General features: G+C 41.6%; 1 protein-coding gene across 3 annotated transcripts in view; it reads right to left on the bottom strand.

Moving 5' to 3' along the window:
- Positions 1 to 10606: 10606 nt before the first annotated feature.
- The window catches only part of MEAF6 (MYST/Esa1 associated factor 6), a 30124-nt gene continuing 22779 nt past the window's right edge, over positions 10607 to 17951 (bottom strand). For 2 of the 3 annotated variants that reach the window (XM_027864692.1, XM_027864693.1), the window contains exons 6-7: positions 12135 to 12168; positions 10607 to 11248 (exon numbers count right to left, since the gene is read on the bottom strand). In XM_027864692.1, the coding sequence (XP_027720493.1) occupies positions 11240 to 11248; positions 12135 to 12168 (43 nt within the window). In that variant the 3' untranslated portion in view covers positions 10607 to 11239. Of the gene's footprint in view, positions 11249 to 12134; positions 12169 to 12819; positions 12878 to 17951 lie in introns of all 3 variants that reach the window. The other variant, XR_003569311.1, reaches the window with a different exon arrangement.

Below are 17951 nucleotides of genomic sequence, written 5' to 3'. Positions count from 1 at the left end.
ATATTTAGTCCTAGAGACAATAGGAAAGAGATTAGGACAGCTGCCACTTTTCATCTCTAGATCTCCAATGCCAAGCACAGGATCTTGTAGGTAGTAGGCACTTAATAAATGTTTAAATAATTAAAGGAGTCAATAGGGGAGTCGGGACTCCCCAGTCCCAAGTTCTTTCCTCTGTCTCATCCTTACTATAGTTTGGAGCCTATGGGGTTCTGAGTTTCCCCATTTTGATCTGAGTTGGTGGTCTGAAGGGTAGGAAGGGTAGCAGAACCAAATGTCGGCTATCCTGCTCACATTTGCACCACCTCCACCCCCAGAAAATGCTGAGTTTGGGAAGTCTTGGGAGCTCCAGAATGGGAACTGGAAAAATTAGGGCCTCTACCCCCGCCAGGGGCCACCTCTTGATGGGAAAGGAGTAAGCCCAGGGAAAGGCAAAAGGTTGATGAGCAATTGGTGACCCAGGTATCCTGGAACAGGGTAGGGGCTGTTGGCACCTTTAGCTTTGCTCAGCCCATGGGACTAGGGCTCTGCCCTTCCTGGGAAAGAGAAAGGGGGGAAGTTCCCTCCTGGGGCTGCCCTTCAGGCCTGGGTCGAGGGTCTTTTAGCTCCTCAGCACAGGTTAGACCTCCACTCGTGGTGCAGGCAAGGCGGGTCCCAGCCGCACCCACTTCCAGGAAGCGGTGACTCAGACCCAGGCCTAGCCCAAGCCTCTAATATTAGCCAGGTGCTCTCTGACATACGGCACGTTTGGTCCCAGACCTCAGAGCCCCGCCCCTGGCTCCGTGGCCCCACCTCCAGGCTATCTGGCCACGCCCCTAGCCCATCCCAGGAAGCTGCGCTGGGCCTTGGGTGGGGAGGTGAGGGAGAACCCTACTCTTGCGTCCCCTCCCCGCCCCCACAGGGCTTGAATGATCTGGTGAGACTGCCCGGTTCTGCTTCCCGAGCCTGGGAGGAGGCCACAAAGGCTCTTTCAGGCTCTTTCAGGCTACTTTCATCATCCTAGGGCAGAGGGGGAGCCACGTTTAAACTTGGCACCTCCCATCTCATTTGCATCTTATTTGCATGTGTATTTCAATAGGGTTACTTGCTGATTCCTCAGACACAGTCTTTGCTGTGCACCCTGGCCCCAGAAGGATTCATATGCAGCAGCCTCGATTGTCTTTGTATCTGTAGCTGTTTCCTGACTTAAGTTAACAGGGTATCAAGATTTAGAGCTAGAAAGGACTTGGCATCTCCTCTACTCCAAACCCCTCAATTTACAGAAGTGGAACTCAATCTCTCTCTGTTTCTCTCATTCTCTGTCTCTTCCTGTCACCACTTATGTCCTGTCTCCTTCAGTTTCTTTCTCTCAGTCTCCATCATTGTTTCTTATCTTCTTTCAGATTCCAGCCAAATCAGAATAGAACTTGGGGGCCCAGAGGAATCAAAGTCCAGGCCCTTCCCTCAAGGCTCTGGGGCCCAGCTGTGGGGCACACTGTTCTCCCAGACCACCCTAGCCAGAGCCTGTGGTCATCTCTGGGCTGGGCTGCTATGTTCTGGAGCACTGCGGGACGTGTCTTACCGTTTGGACTCAAAAACTGAGCTTTGCAATGTCCTGGGCCAAGGCCAAGGAGGAGACTGGTGGGTCAGAGAATGGACAAGGGAATGAGGACTTGCCAGGCAGGCTGAGTCACCGTGACATCTGCAGCCACTACTTTTCCCAGCTTAGGATTCCTGGGTTCAGGCAACCCTTTTCCCCTCCCCTCTTTCCCTCCACCCTCCCCATTTCCCAATCTGTCTTCCAGGCAGGGCCTTTCAGGGGCAGCAACTTAGGGCTGAGAGTAGTCAGACCATTTCATTTTGAGGAACTAGCATGATACAAGGGAAAGAGTTCTCTGGCACTCAAGTCTGAAGACTTGGGTACAAATCCTGTCTCTGGTTTACAACATGTGGGACTTTGGGCTTGTCTAGTTGTCTAACTTTGATGAGTTTCAGTTTCCTTAGCCTGTAAAATGAAGTTGGACTACACCACTCTCTTTTCTTTTCTAGCTCTAAATCTATGATCTGATGACATAATGGGTGCTTAAGAAATGCTTTCAGAGTTATGATATGGCCTTTTTGGGTCAGGTTTTTTTTTTAAGCTCATGGGGGAAAAGGATCAGGAAAACAATTAATTGGGCAGTCTCTTAATTGGGAAGCCTGACACTGGTTTTTTTCTGCCTCTGCTGGTAAGTGAGCCATATTTAGGGGCCTTAGTTTCCACATCAGTAAAATAGAGACTGGTCCTGTTAGGTCATGGGTGAGAAGTCAGTTCTTGGTAAAGAAGGCTCAACTGAGAGCATTCAGCTGGCTCCCAAGGACTTGTCTGTCCATTTTGTCAATTCCTTGCCCTCCTGATAGTATTTTAGAATGTAAAGAAATGGAAGGAACTTTAAAGTTCTAATCCCTCCTCAACTTTACAGATTAGGAAACAGGGCCAAAGTGGAGACAAGACTTTTCTCAAGGAAATGGGCAGTCCGGATTCAAACCCTGGTCTCTGGATTCCTAGGCCAGGAAAATTTCCCATTAGCAAAGGGCCTCACCAAAGCCTTCCTGGTTCCTGAAGATGAGAATCGACCAATAGGAAACAAGCAAGTATGCAAATCTTGAAGGAAAGGAAGGGGTGTGGAGTGGGAAGGGAGGGAAGAGGACAGCCGCTCAACTTCCTCCTGGTTGGAAATTATCCCAGGAGGCCCCAGTGGCCGCCTTGGCCTGGGGCCTCCTCAGGGCGCTGCTTCCTGGAGTCTTCAGCTGTGGCTGCAGGCTTAGGCTAGGCTAGGCTAGGCTAGGCTAGCCCTCTAACTAATCTTCCCTTGTTGGGCAGCTGGTCCTTGGGAAATCCATGGCTTGCAGCATGGGGAGGCCACTCCAAGAGAATTGGGCATTTTATCTCCCCCTACCACCACCACAGGCAGGTAGGTGGAGCAGTGGATAGAGTGCTGGGCATGGAGTCAAAAAGACTCATCTTCCTGAGTTCAAATCCAGTCTCAGATACTATGAGACCCTGGGCAAGTCACTTAATTCTGCCTCAGTTTCCTTATCTATAAAATGGAACTGTAGAAGGAAATGGCAAACCACTCCGGTATCTTTGCCAAGAAAACCCCAAATGAAGAGTTGGACACCACTGAACAACAACAAACCACCACCATTAAACCCCCTTCCTCTAGGCCCTGCCCCCATACATTAGTACTCTCTGTTCTACTCTTTTCTCAAGCTGGAGGGGAGTGTTGGGGAGGGAAGGCAGGGGCCACCCTTGCAGCTCTTCTAGGCTTAAACCAAGTATCCTGGAGTGTGGCCAGTTTGGAGACCTTGAAACTATCATATGAGGCTGGGTTAAAAGAACTGGGGATGTTTTGCCTGGAGAAGTGAAAATTTAAGGTGGTGGAGCAGGACCACAGTCTTTAAGTATTTGAAGAGCTGTTATAGGGAAGAGGGATTGGATTTGTCTACTTGACTCTCAAAGGGAATAACAAAGAGCAATTGGTACATACAAAGAAGATGGATTTCAACTCAATATACAGAAAAACTTAAATGAGCTTTGACCAACAATATAATGGGCTTCCTTCATAGGTAGTGAGTTCACCATCACTGGTCTAGTTGTCTAAATATTGGCTGGGTTATAGTCTGAGAGGGTGAGATCCGTCAAAGACTGGAGTACAGGATGGGGTTGTCTGGAATGAATTCACAGACTCAAGCATTCTTTAAGTCAAGGTGGCAAAGATTTATTGTTACGCTTTTCAGCGGGCAAGGATTGATTCTTAAGGAACCTGCAAGAGACTGAGGATGGAGCTAGGGTTTATATGGAAAAGGGCATGGGAAAAGAATGCCAGGGTTACCGATTAGGTAATCTAAAAGTCTAGGTGTCTTTGGGAGCTATGGATGGGAAAGTATAGGGAGTATACCAGACAGGGAGGGAGATGACAGAGGCATGGATCTGGGGAGTCTGGCAGGAGGAAGAATGCTTGGGCCAGCCAAGGACAAAACTCTTTGGGCTGGGCAAGGCACCCCTCTCTCTCTGTCTGGATGAGAGAATGCTCTGCAACACGGGAAAGCTTTCTCACAAGACAGGAACTTACTAAGGAATTGGGAGGCTTCCAGAGACATGATGTGAGGGCTGAGGCCTGAGCAGCCCAGCACTCTCTCACCCAGCTTTGTGTAGCTGCACCAGAAAGACAGATAAGGGTCCTGCTGGGGCCCATGCATGAGTAACTGCTAGGCACAGTGTCCTTGGGCTGGGGAATGATTGTCAGAGACAGTGTTTCTAAGACTAGGGAGAAATTGGGGTCCGAGTGCAAGCACCCAAGCACCCCATCAGCTGGATGACTAGATTATTATAATATAAATGAGCTGCGTCCATTGTTAATTCCCTACGGTGTCCTGGAAAGAGATCTGGACTACTGGGAGGACATGTGGGACCTGATGCAGAGGTTTGCAATAAAAACTGCATCGTAAAAGCAAGCAACTTTGAAAGTCTTAAGAACTCTTAATCAATGCAGTGACCAACCATGGATTTCAGATGACCAATGATGAAGCATGCTATCCACCTCCTAACAAAAAAGGGATGGAGTCAGGGTGCAGAGGGCCAATATAGTGCATATTTTTAATACTTTTGTTTACCTTTTTTTTTTCTTTTCGGTAAGGGAGTGGGTGATAAAATAGATTTCAGAATTTTAAATAGTTTTTTTCAATTAAACTTAAAAAAATTAAATAAAGATGGACAATGAGGGAAGCTCTGGACTTAAGATCATAGACCTAGAAGGACCTTCAGAGGCCATCTAAGTGATCCCCTTCCCTTGAAAAGATAAAGAAGCCAAGAGGCCCAAGGGAAGTTAAATGACTTGCTCAAAGTCAGACAAATAGTAGCAGATTTGGGATTTGAATACAGACCTCCTGACTCCAGAACCCTCAGACTCTTTCCATGGAGTCATGAGATCTGGGTTCAAGTCCCAGCCTCAGCCCTAGTTGTTCAAGCATGGGCAAATCCCTTTTTCTACTCTGAATTTGCTTCCCCAATTCTAAAATGAGCCTAAGATTTACTTGCCCTATTTCACAGATCTGTGAAGAAAGCACTTTGTAAACCATAATAAAGCATTCTAGGCATATAAATTATTGTGTTTATGATCCCTAGGCTGGAAAAGGGCCAATTGGTTCAAAGACTTGGTCTTCCAGAGGCTCATGATGTTCCTGTTCCCTTTTCCAGGTGCCCTTGTCAAGAATGGGGGCAGGACCATTCTTTTCTGGGAGCACTGCCTGCCATCTACCGGTACCTGCTGGTAATGGTAATACTTCTGCTTTCCTGTACCACACAAAACCCAGTGGACAGGTAAATCCTCTGAGAGGAGGAGGAAAGGATGATGAAGTGAACGTTCTTGTTGTACAGGGGCTTTCCATGTCTTTCAAAAGATTGTCTCCTATGACTATTGATAACATAACAATGTAATTCTTGTTTATATTTTCACAAATGTGCTTATGATAACCACTACTATTCTCGTTTTGGGGAATTTGTTGGTTTTCCTGCAATGGCAATAGGAAACTGGCAGTCTTTGATCCACAGTGTAACAGAAAGAACACTGGAGTCAAGAAATTCAAGAAATATGGGTTTGAGTTCCATCTCTGCCTTTGACCTCCTGTGTGATCTTGTCTTACCCTCTTTGACCCTCGGGATGGGGTGGGATTTTGTACTCTAAGAACTCTTAAGACCTATTCTAGCTCCCATCTTCTAGGAGACTGATTTTAGTTACACCCTCTGTGCTTCAAACTCCAACTATTAAACAGGATAACTTTGGCTCTACCTACTGCAAGGGGTCCAACAGAGAATCTGGGAGATCTCCTCATGCCATGGAGAGACCCTGAGCTCATAAACTCAGACGGGTCCTAGCAAGATGAAAACTTGGAGCACGACCTGGTAAAAGACTGTTGTCCCAAAACCAGGCAAGCTACAATCCAAGAGGCCCATCACCAGGGCATGGGTTTTTCAGTCTACTCAGGAAGATCTACTAAGGCAAGGAAGGGTTTAGGATCTGAGAAGATGGAAGGAGCACCTGCACCTACAGATTTTTGAAATGATAATCTTTGTCAAATGGTTTTGGGAAGTCTTACACAAATTCAAATTCAAGGATTATCTATTCTGTCAGCAACCCCACGTGATTTGTGAAACTCAAGTAATTTATCTTCTTCAAAGCAACTGAAAAATAAAAAATTGGATAATAAAGCAAGCAGCATCTGAAATACAGCAATAGGAAGGGCAAGGAACAACTAAGGCAGAAAAAAGGTCCATTCTTACTTGACATCCTCTCTGGAAGATGATGAAATTGAACGTGGAGAAATACCTCATTGGCCTGGGCAATCCAGAGCCATAGAACTGAGAAATAGGAGTGTGTGATGTGGGGGGAACAGAGAAAATAAGACGGCAAATTGGTTTAACTTTGGATAAGCGAAAACCATCATCAATTTCACCAAAACAAATTTCAGAGAGTGAAAGAGAACCTTTATTCTACAGGAGCAGGATTATCAAAGTTAAAACACACACTACTTTGTTCCAAATGATGAAGAAGATCACCTATAAAACCAAAAGATATCGATACAACTTGCTCTGATTGCAAATGGAAGGAATGGCTACTCCAATCCTTTCCTCTTATTTCCAGAGGCATCTGCCACATACACACACATACACACACGCACTCACACACACCCCATTTCTAGGCACTGTAAATAGGATGACACCTCTTGGGGAAAAATAAGTGTTTACAAAAAAAAAAAAATGACCTTCCTCCCCTTCCCACCCAAAGCAAGGAACCCCCTAAACTAAGGTATCACCAGAACAAAAGTCACACATAAGCAAGCTTCCTGAATAAAAATGGAATAAAGTGATTGTAGGGGAGGGAGAGATGGGAGAATATCTGTAAATTTATGCAAAGTCCACATACAGAACCTTTTAAAAGAGTTGGTATTACTTTTGAATATAATATTAAACTATTAACTACTTTCCTTACTGAGCTTAAAATATGCTAATTATTTGCTTTAATCCACAAACTAAACATTCCCCCTGCCCTCTCACTGATTTCACTTGCTTAGCAAACCCTTTCTTTTCAAAGATGTGACAAAGGCAAGCTTCAGGCAAGCATCCGATGACAATAAAACTTCATGGGAAGAGCACTGGACAGGGAACCAAGGACCTGGGTTCTAGTCTGGGCTCTGCCACTCATTCCTTCTTTCTAGGGTTCTTTCTTCATCTGGACCACATGATCACTAAGGTCCTTTCCAATTCTAACATCTTGGATTCTAGGCTTGAAATGGAAAGTGGAAATTTATCTCTGTACAATATTGAAGAAAAGGCTTTTAAAGAAAATGGTGCAAAGATAGTAAGAAGGTTGTTTAAATATCTTAAGAAAAACCTTTCAAAACATTCACAGATAAAACTATACATCATTCTTTTTTGCTCATTAAAGTGGGTCCCAGAGGATCTCTACTTACCACACTTTAGTCTTGTGCCAGTTAAATACTTGAAAGTAATGAATTTGCCCTTCAAAATTGCCTAGTTCAGTTTAGCTACACGGAACCCCAACCCCTTTAGTACTAATGAGGTTTCACTACACGAATGATCATCACCTACTCTTTAAAGCACTTACAAGATTCCCAAAGACCCACAGACCAGCTACCACTCTGAATATCCCTGTCTAGCTCAGCTCCTGAGAAAAGTCCCTTTGCTCAACTGAGTTTACACATGTGACTAGACTAACACTTTTGCTGTAGGCTTAACTGCTTTCTTTTCCTGGTCACTGCTTGGAATCTTCAGTTTGTAAGGATGAAATTAATGCTGTTCAGAAAAGTGCCCAGTTCTAACTTCCTATGACATACAAATCTGAATTCCCATCACGTTGAACCTCTCAAGCCCCAAGGACCGAAGGCAAGCCCTATTTACACAAGAATACACCATAATAAGGCATTCACGGATGAAGACATTTTGATTTTTGACTCTGCAAAAATGTCACCTCCCCCTATAAATAATGAAACAAAAAGCATACCAACAAAGTGCTTGGAAACGTTTTTCTTTGAAATGTCTCAAATTACTGAAGGTAAGCCAGTTTACAGGGTGGGAAATGAGGTAAGAAGGAATATATTTCCCTAAGGCAAAGCTTGAGATGGGGGAAGAAAGGAAAGAACAGAGAAAGTTCCCCACCCTGACTATTTGGCTTCTGGGAAATGGGGAGAAGGGAGCAAAATGGAAGGGGAGGTAGTAGCTGACTTCTACATAGTACCCTACACATTTCTAAGCACTTCACATAAAGCGACTCACTGTTATTCATTTAGGACAATTGTCTCAACAAATCCACCAGAGTCCTTAGGTGAAACTCAAATTCCCCCAAGGTATCAGTACTATTATAAAGAGTTTTTCTATAGTTTGTAGTAGTACTTCTGAGTATTTTAACCTCTGGCCTTAACAACTGCCAAGAACAGAGGCAATCTTAGGGCATTCAGGAAACCAGAAGGATTAAATCTGAAAAGGTTTTGGGTAACCAATCTGCCCAATCACATTAAACCAACAAATATTTACCTGCAAGGCCCTGCTTGCTATGAGCTTCAGGTGCTCTCTCCACGTGTTCCCGTTCTATTACATTCCCCAAGTTTTTCTTTGGATCAGTGATGACACTGGATAAGCATTTATTCCTTATTAAGCTGGGCAATGGTCCTGCACTTCCTAGTTTAAATCAAAAATGACAAATATTCCAAGTGTATTTGGTAGGGTGGCTTGCAGTTCTTCCAAGTGTCCTAGAAGTCCTAGAATTAAAAACCTCTTTTGTACTACTGCATACAACTCCAAGTCAGATCTACCTAAAACCAGAAAATCTCTATGGGACTGATCCCTTTGATAGAAAAAAACAAATGAAAGCAGTTGGCTTTATAATGATATAGCAATTCATATGGTGGTGGGTGTGAGGAGAGTGCATACTATATATATATATGTACATGTATGTTTAAAAACCACCTTTTAAGTATACTGCCATTAAATCACTTAACGAAGTCCAAATCATGAGCTAAGGATACAACTGGTTTGCTGTGTGCTAGGTTAAGCATCACAGAAACCAATGACTAATACATGAGAAATAATACTGGCCTTTCCCCTGGCCAAAGGGGCCAGTATGATAAGAGGAGGAGACAGCTGCTAGGTCTTCCTTCAGGATGCCTCTTATTCCCACCATCCTTCCTGGTATAAACATCTAACTGCTCTGTGGACAGCTCTGATGCAGGCACTCTTGCTAACAAAGCCAAAGGCTATCTAAGGAGGCACCGAATCTGAAAAGCTGGCCTGAGCACAGACGCAATGCTGTTTGCTGGGGATGGGGGAGGGGTGTTGATTTGATAAGATAACTGCACCCTTTCTTCAGGAACCTCATCCCATTAACAAAAAAAACCTCTGGACTTTGTGGATCTATCAAGAATTTATCAAATCTGGCCTCAGACACTCTCAAATCCAGCCTCATACACTTGACACTTACTAGCTGTGTGACCCTGGGCAAGTCACTTAACCCCAATTGCCTCATTAAAAAAAAAAAAAAAGAATTTAGCAAATGAGAAATTTTCCCCAATAAAGATATGGATACAAGTAAGACCCATCAACAAAAGGAATAAAATAAAATACAAACCCCCAAAGTCTTGTTCCTTTGAATAAACCCTAACATTTGCTTTAAGTCAAATTACCAAACTAGTAAGTTTCTGTACACAGTTTTCATTAGGTTCTTCAGGTTCTTCAATCTGTTAGCCCCCCCTTCCCACAACTTAAAATGGAAGCTAAGCCAGTTAACTAGCCTACAATAGCTTTCCAACTTGGGAAATTCCTTGTAAACTCCAAAAGAGTCATGATAGAAAATCCTATCCACATCCAGACAAAGAACTTAAAAGTCTGAATGCAGATGAAAGGATGTATCTGCTCTTTTGTTGTTTTGTTTTGTTTCTTCTTTCTCAAGGTTCCCCCATTGGTTCTAATTCTTTACATCATGACTAACATGAAAATATGTTTAATATGAATGTATGTGTAGAGCCTATATCAGATTGCATGCCCTCTTGTGGAAAGAGGTGGGGAGGGAGGGTGAGAAAATTAAAACTCAAAAGCTTATGGAAGTGAATGTTGAAAACTAAAAATAAATAAATGTTTTAAAAAAAAAGAAACCCCATGTAAGTCATTTATCTATGGAATTCTTTAATTCTTCCATACATCGTATGGAGGTGCAAAGAGAAACTTAGTAATGGATCTTTCTGGAATCGGGTAAATGCCAATTGGAGGATTACAGACAAGATGAAAATAGAGATGAGTGTCAAACACTAGATATTTTCTGTATGGTATGAAATGAGGAAAATAAAAATCAATGGGAAAAAAAATCTCAAATGCAAAAGTAAAGCATGAGTAGAGAGACTGAAGCCTGTGAAATTTTATTTTTTATACAAAATAATAAAAACTTATGTTTTTAAAAGGATTCAAAGTTATGTTTTTTAGCTATTACCATTTTCCTGTACATGAAAATTGCTTCTAACTCAGAAGATGGGAAAAAAATTAAATAACCCTCTACCTTCCCCCTGCAAAAAGACAAATAGGACAAGTCATCCATTTTATTTATGCTACTAGAAATTATCTGTGTTAGGATATCAGCCTCTAAGCCAAGTAAGGATAATCAGATTCCAAAGAAAACAGCAGGAAGCCATAAGCTGTACAAGCGTATTACAACAAACCCCTCAAAGAAAATAAGACAGTAACAACAAACAACACATAAGGCAGAATAAGAAAATGCCTGATATTTACAGCCTCCATATGACAAAACACAATTGGGCGCTGGTTCTAGCATCAAAAAAAAAAAAAAACAAAAACAACAAACCCCAAGATATCTCTTGATGGGTATCACAGAAGAATCTGATGCAGCCAGAGCAGCCAGTGCTAGGAAGTACTCAATCCCAAGAATGGAGAAATGCAGAAAGTAGGCAACCTAGGACTGCACCATGCCTTGGTCTTCCTGCAGTTCAGTTACTAAAAATGACACGAGGTAAATGGTCTGATGTGGTTTTACAGAAAGGATTTTCTTTCACCCCTCTTTAGAACAAACTACTCCTCAATGCAGGCACTGGGTCTGGGAGTGCAGACATTAATGGCCACTCAGTGGAGGGGTGTTTCTCTTGGTGAAGTTGTATGAGGGCAGGGCTCTACAGCCTGTAAGCTTCTGTACTAATGGGTCTTCTAATAATCCTGTGGGGGAGAAAAGCAAAATTCCTAATTACTACACTAAATGAACTCAGAAGAACACAAGGATTTATTATTTTAGGTTTGTAAAACAATTCTTTGTTAGAGTACTCAAGTACAGAAAGCTGCATAGCTTACGAGCCTATTCCAAAGCAAAGTGCTGTCCTTTGCAACTCTTTTGACAAACCCACTTTTGAGTCTATTTTTTCCCTCAGCAAAGGGGAGAAAAAAAATACTAATGCATCCACCCGCCCATCTCACAGCATCTACCTTGAGACCAACCAACCACAGGGATTGGGAAGCAACACCTGGTCAGAGGTAAGGGTGTCTAGAATGGACCAAAGCAAAGAGAAGAAGCCCCAATTACACGGAAAGGGCAAGCTTGTCTTCAGTAGCACCACACATTTCAGCTGAGCTCCCCTGCCTTGGAAAGCCCAAGTACTGACTACTTAATTGTTGAATCAAAAGGGAATGATTTAAAGTAAAACTGTTAGAGAACTTATTTCTTCTTTTAAGATATAAAGCAAGAACACAATACTATTTTTTTTAATTTTTTTGCTTTTTGGTAAGGCAATCGGGGTTAAGTGACTTGCCCAGGGTCACATAGCTAGCAAGTGTCAAGTGTCCAGTGTCTGAGGCCAGATTTGGACTCAGGTCCTCCTGACTCCAAGGCCAGAGTTCTATCCACTGTGCCACCTAGCTGCCCCAAGAACTCAATACTCTTAACAGCTAAAAATGTGTCTGAGAAAACTATTCTAGGCTCCAAAAGTAAACAGAGACCAAGCAATAAGAACTTTGTTGCTTTTTCATTTTTTGCTCTAGGCCATAGCTTTAAGTCAGCCAGCAAAGCCTGGCCAGTTCTCTCTAGTGACGTCAGAATACTGATACTTACGGCTCTTGGCTTTTTGTTTAGCTTCAGATCAATCCTGTGGTGAAAAAGACAAAAGATATTTGTATTTTAACTAACAGCAGAAAGAGGCTCCAAGAATCAGATACTGCATTTGGTACAAGCTACAACAAAGACTATTCGGTTAAGAAAAATCCACATTTTTCATTAGACTACATGTCAAATTTAGTTGTTTACCCACTTATTATTCAGCAAGGATCGGTTAAAAATTGTAAGAGCAGATTCTCTAGACCTTGCCAAAATGCAAACTTGGATAACAACCCAATAAGAAATATGGTGGTTGTAAAAGCCATTATAATTTTTAAAAATTACTATGAAAGTATGTGTTAGAGAGATTGGATTAAAAGGGCATGCTCTACATTAATGTGTTAGCTGTGTAACTATATCACTGATAATTATTCAGACACATTGGCAGGTAAGTTCAGGAAAGAAAGACTAGAAGTTTGTATTTCAGGATGTGAGATACATAATAGGAATTAAGTGAATTTCATTTATTAAACTTCTCCAGAGCAAAATACCCAAATCTGATACTATTAATCTCTTTATGAAGCAAAGCCAGGAAATCAGTTTAAATACGAAATAAGGTAAAGTTGATCTATTTAAAATAAAATAAAAATGAAGAGAAGTGAAGATTACTTAATTTTGCTTAAGTTATTAAATGAAATGTTACCTCCATCACGTTTTTCTGTTTTTTAAAAAAACTTCCCAGCCTAACCTAATATACATACCTACAATTAAACAGATAAACTATGAGTTAGAAAGGTCTCAAAAAGGCATACTGGTGTCTACACACTAAACAACACAGCACAAGTACTAATTCAAATCAAACTTACTCAAAGTCATAATCAAACATGCCAGACGGGCTGAGGGGCAGCATTTGAAAGGAAGAAAGCAATAGAAATTAATATACTAATTAAATAAATTAGTTGATTAGCCACCCTAGCAAGATTACTAAAAACAAAATCAGCTTTAAGAATCTTATGCCATAAAACCTCAAACATCAAAGCACCCAGGTTTCTATAGTCAAAAGGTTCCCTCCATGGATTTTTACATCAGAAGTATAGTAGTGTTATAAAAGGGATGGTTATTTCATTAGAACTCTACCAGATATGTGGACCAATTCATTAGCTGCCAGATGCACAGTTAGATTTTTTTTAAACATACATGAATGGACTGAAAATGTAGAAGAATTAGGGCATTAGACAAAATGGGGAGAAAAAAGTTTAGGCATATAATAAAAATGCTTTAAAAACAGTAATTCATAACCCAGTAATAACAGCATGAACTTTTTTTTTTAAAAGGAGAAAAAGAGAAAATGTTCTGCAACACTATACTCAAGTAATATGTTCTCAATCAGGTGTCTAGGCCGGGGACCTGATGCTCTCAATCTTCCTGGAAGTCAAGGGCTGAATGAATACCCTTCAATGGCAAGGTGTTCACTCAGGAGATGGGCTGGTCAAAGTGCTCAATCACTGAATGCAATACAGCTGACAGGAGTTACCTATTAAACATCAGGGCTTTAATTTAGGCGTTCCAAAGTTTTCCAAGCATTTGGAAGAAACTTTGAGCATCCACAAGTATCCCAAACTTTCCTCTATGCTCTTAGAAATTGAGGTAGAAGTAGTGCTGAGTCCCAGGCTCATAGATTTCGAGCTCAAGGAACCTCGGAGGTCATCCCCTGAAACCACCCCACTCCCACCCCCATTTTATAGCCAAGGAAACTGAAGCCCAGAGCCAATGTGATTTGTCGCTAGTTAATAAGTCAAAGAGTAGGATTTGAACCCAGGTCCTCTTATTCAAAATCCAACATTCTTTCCACTGTAAACCGATAGTGTGTTACAGTTTCTGCTAGAGCAAATGGCAAATAGAAGAGCAGTTATAAAATATCTTTTTGCTGCTAGCCACACAAACAGCAGACAAGTGGAGTGAGTTCCTTGCTGGCTCCCATGCCTTCCAGGGAATATTGGCAAGTCCCAGCCACAAGCTGTAGGATATACCTCTAATTAATTACATAAGTTGTTCTTTATTTCTTTTATTTTTTTAAACACTGTTTCATTTATTTGCATTGTTCTGCCAAAATATAAAACTAGAAAAAAAAATAGTCACATCTAAATTAGACCCAATAAGGTCAGTTAAACCCACTGAATAGATTTCTAGTACTTGGTAGTCATTCCTATTCTCTCTTCTCATCACCGCTGTTCTTGATTTTTCATATGAATGTTCTGTGATTCTATTTATACAAGCCTTGAGTGTGCTTTGGTAGAATGCCTCCCAGACAATTTGTGAATTTTGTAGTAATTGTGAATGGGACTTCCCTTTCTATTATTTCCTCCTGAATTTTGTTACTACTAGTTAAAAATGCCATTGATTTTCTGGGTGTGTTTTTGTATCTGCTACTTTACTGAAGCTATAATTATCTCAGTTTCTCTGCTGATTCTCTGGGGTTTTCTAATTAAGTTGTCCTATTCTGTCAAATAGGAATAGTTTTGTCTCTTTGAATGTCAGAATTATCAAAATCATGCTTTGTCCCAATTTTAATTTCTCTTGTCATTGATACTGCTAGCAATTCTAAAACTATGTCAAATAATAAGACATACTCATTCTACTCCTATATTTACTGAAAAATCTAGTATTTCTCCAGTGCAAATAATGCTACCTTTTAGTTTCGGATTTATACTTTTTACCATATTAAAAAATTGCTCTTCTATGCTTAGGCATTGTAGGGTTTTTACCATAAATCAGTATTGTACTTTGTCAAATGCTTTTGCTATTAGCATTTAGTTTTGGGTTACTATGCAATGCATTTTCCTATTTGAGGTGGTAGAATTTTAGTCAGTCTACACCTGAGTAAATCTGGGATGAAGCATTATTTCAATATTCCTGAACAATAGAAGACAGTAATCCATTCTCTATACCCGATGCAAAATTAGCATTCCTACGACACAGACCATGCCACTCCCTCCACTCAAAGATCTTGAAAGGCTCCCTATTGCCTCTAGGTCAAAAACCAAAGTCTTCAGCATTTATGTGATAGGCATTTAAAGCCTATCACAATCTGGTACACATATCCTTTTCTAGTCTTCGTTCCTTATATTCATTCTTTCCTGTACTTTCCTGTTCCAGCTAAACTGGCCTGCCAGCTGTTGTTTCCCATACACGGTATTCCATCTCATGTTCATTCCCTTATGTCTGGAATGTATCATCTCCTCACCTCCACCTTGCAGAGTCCCCACATTTCTTCAAAGCACACTGAGCTGCCACCTCCTCTAGGAGGCTTTTCTTAATGTCCCCAGTTACCAACACTCCCTCCCTCTGGAAATGACTTTGGACGACTTTTGTATAAACTTTGCATTTACTTATGTACACAGGGTTTCCCTCAGTAGAACATAGGTCCCTTGAGGGCAAAAGCTACTTAATTTTTGTCTTTTTATCCTCAATGTCTAGCATATTATCTTACACGTAATAGGCACTCAACACTTATTAAAATAAACTGAATAACCATGTATAATATAAACATGCATAATATAAACATGCTGTTCAACTCAATTTTTTTTCTTTCAATAAAGTAACTTATACCTGTCTGTTAAAACAAAGTGCTTTCATATGAAAGAAGTGCAGCTATGGATTAATATTTCAAATACTTTTCTTTAAAGGCAGCTGGGTTTTAATCATTCTTAATATTATAAAATATAGGATCAAAGAACAGTATTTTCATTATCAATGATCTACTCAAGACTGTGGACCTAAAGAGTATTCCTTTTTTGGAAGGAATATTGTATCACAAAGACTGTGTTCTTAATGTAGGTGGGTGGGTGGGGGTAGAGGTGGAAAGAAAGGAGGAGAGGAGGGGTCTGATCCTATGAATTAATTGGTATAGAGAACTCTCAGTATGGAAAAATCCCTTCACTAATGCAGACCAGCAGCTCTTCTAAAACATAGTCTTAGAGTAGCCTGGAGCACCGAAATGCCCAGGGTCACCCGGCTAGTCTGAATTAGAGGTTAAGATTCAAATCCAGGTCTTCTTGGCTCTAAGCTCAGCCCTCTATTTAGTATACCACATTGCCTCTCAATGACACCTTGCTCGTGCCCCTAAAAACACAAATCATCCAAACCGGTCCTGCTGAGAATCAGGCTAAGTGAGATAGCCACAGGTCAGAGAAGGCAAAGACCCAGCAATTCTAAGCTCTGTTTGGAAGGAGCTGCTCCTGAAAAGAGGATAGTTCAACCCTCCTCCTAGGAGAGATACCTAAAATGAAGGGGGAAGAGCTAGGAGATGTTCAGAAGGAACAAACAAAAGGTTCACACTCCCCTACTGACCAGTCACAGAAAACTCAACATCAGGATCTGACATCCTATAATGCTGGTTAAGTTTCGTTTTTATTTATAAAGTCAATAACTAGTGTCATGAGAGGCAGTGTGGTGTAATGGACAGAGTTGTCCTTGGAGTCACAAAGACCTGTATTCAAGTCCTGCCTCTGACAACATCCTGACTAAGCGAACTTAGCAAATTACGTAAGTTCTCTCCCCACTCCAGGCCATCCTCAACTCAGCTGCCAAAGGCCATTCATCCAAAAGACAGCTGACTCCTGTTCAGTGAGCTCCCTGCTGGCAACTGAAACTCTTCTTACCTGGCCCCTTCCTCCCTTTCCAGGCTTCTCATACTTGACTCCCCTCCACACTCTGCAACCCAGTCCCACTGGCCTGCCTGTACTGCCCTGAACATGATACTCCCATCTCCAGGCCTTTACTGGCTTATCTGGGTTTCTTCACGTCAGCTAAAATCCTACCTTCAACATGAAGCTTTTCCCAATCCTCATTAATGCTAATGCCTTCACCAAGATCATGTCGAGTTTGTCCTGTACATACATCCTTCTTCATATATAGTTGTATCTCTCATTAGAATGTGAGCTCTTTGAGAGCAGGGACTTTTTTTTGCCTTTCTTTAGAATGGAATGGAATTAGTATTTACTGAGTGCCTACTATGTGCCAGACTGTGCAAAACATTTGACAAGGAGTATCCCATCTCCATATACTCAGCACTTAGCCCACTACCTGGCACACTTGCTGACTTGACTTGATTTGGCTTCTCCCTACCCCTAGTAGAAGGCCCTGCCCCTCATCTCTACCTCTCAGTGTCCCTAGTGCCGCTCACCTGCTGCAGGAAGCCTCTCCTGGTACCCCTCCTGCGAATGCTTCCTCTTTCAGATGACTCCCCATTTATTTGGTCCCAATCTTCCACATAACTAGTTAGTTATTGACATGTTTTTGCTCCCATTTGAAGCACGCTTCTGGGCAGAACCTTTTTGTCTTTTTTTTTTTTATCCCCGGTGCTAAGCACAATGCTTCATGTACAATGATTAGCAAATGCTTGTTAAAAAGTTTTTAAAAGGGTGAAACTTAGCTAGTTCTTCACATCTTGAATACTTAAAAGTATGGGCAAATAACTTGTATTGCTCAAACACTCAGCTGCAAGTCAGGGGAGAGAAGAACAATGGGCAGCAATGCAGCTGCCAGGAGAAGACAATATGTGCCTATTTACTATAACATGGAGAGAAAGGCCTTTTCACATGCCCAGGCATCTAGATGTATGGAGTGTAAAATGGACAACAAACAGTGACTCCACCACATCAACTTTCCATCTCAAATTCCTGCCTTCCTTCTTTTGTTATTTTCCCCTCAACTTTACACCCCCTTATGAGTTCAGTGACTACTGATAATATTCAATTAAAATAAGGCGTCACTTGAAACAAACACAAGCAATTTAAGGAATCCCTACCACCATAAACTAACTAAGGCCCTTCA

The sequence above is a fragment of the Vombatus ursinus genome, unplaced genomic scaffold, assembly GCF_900497805.2.
Source record: "Vombatus ursinus unplaced genomic scaffold, bare-nosed wombat genome assembly UNPS02014775.1, whole genome shotgun sequence".
In the NCBI taxonomy this organism is placed as follows: domain Eukaryota; kingdom Metazoa; phylum Chordata; class Mammalia; order Diprotodontia; family Vombatidae; genus Vombatus; species Vombatus ursinus.
This window is presented reverse-complemented; position numbering and strand designations above follow the sequence as displayed.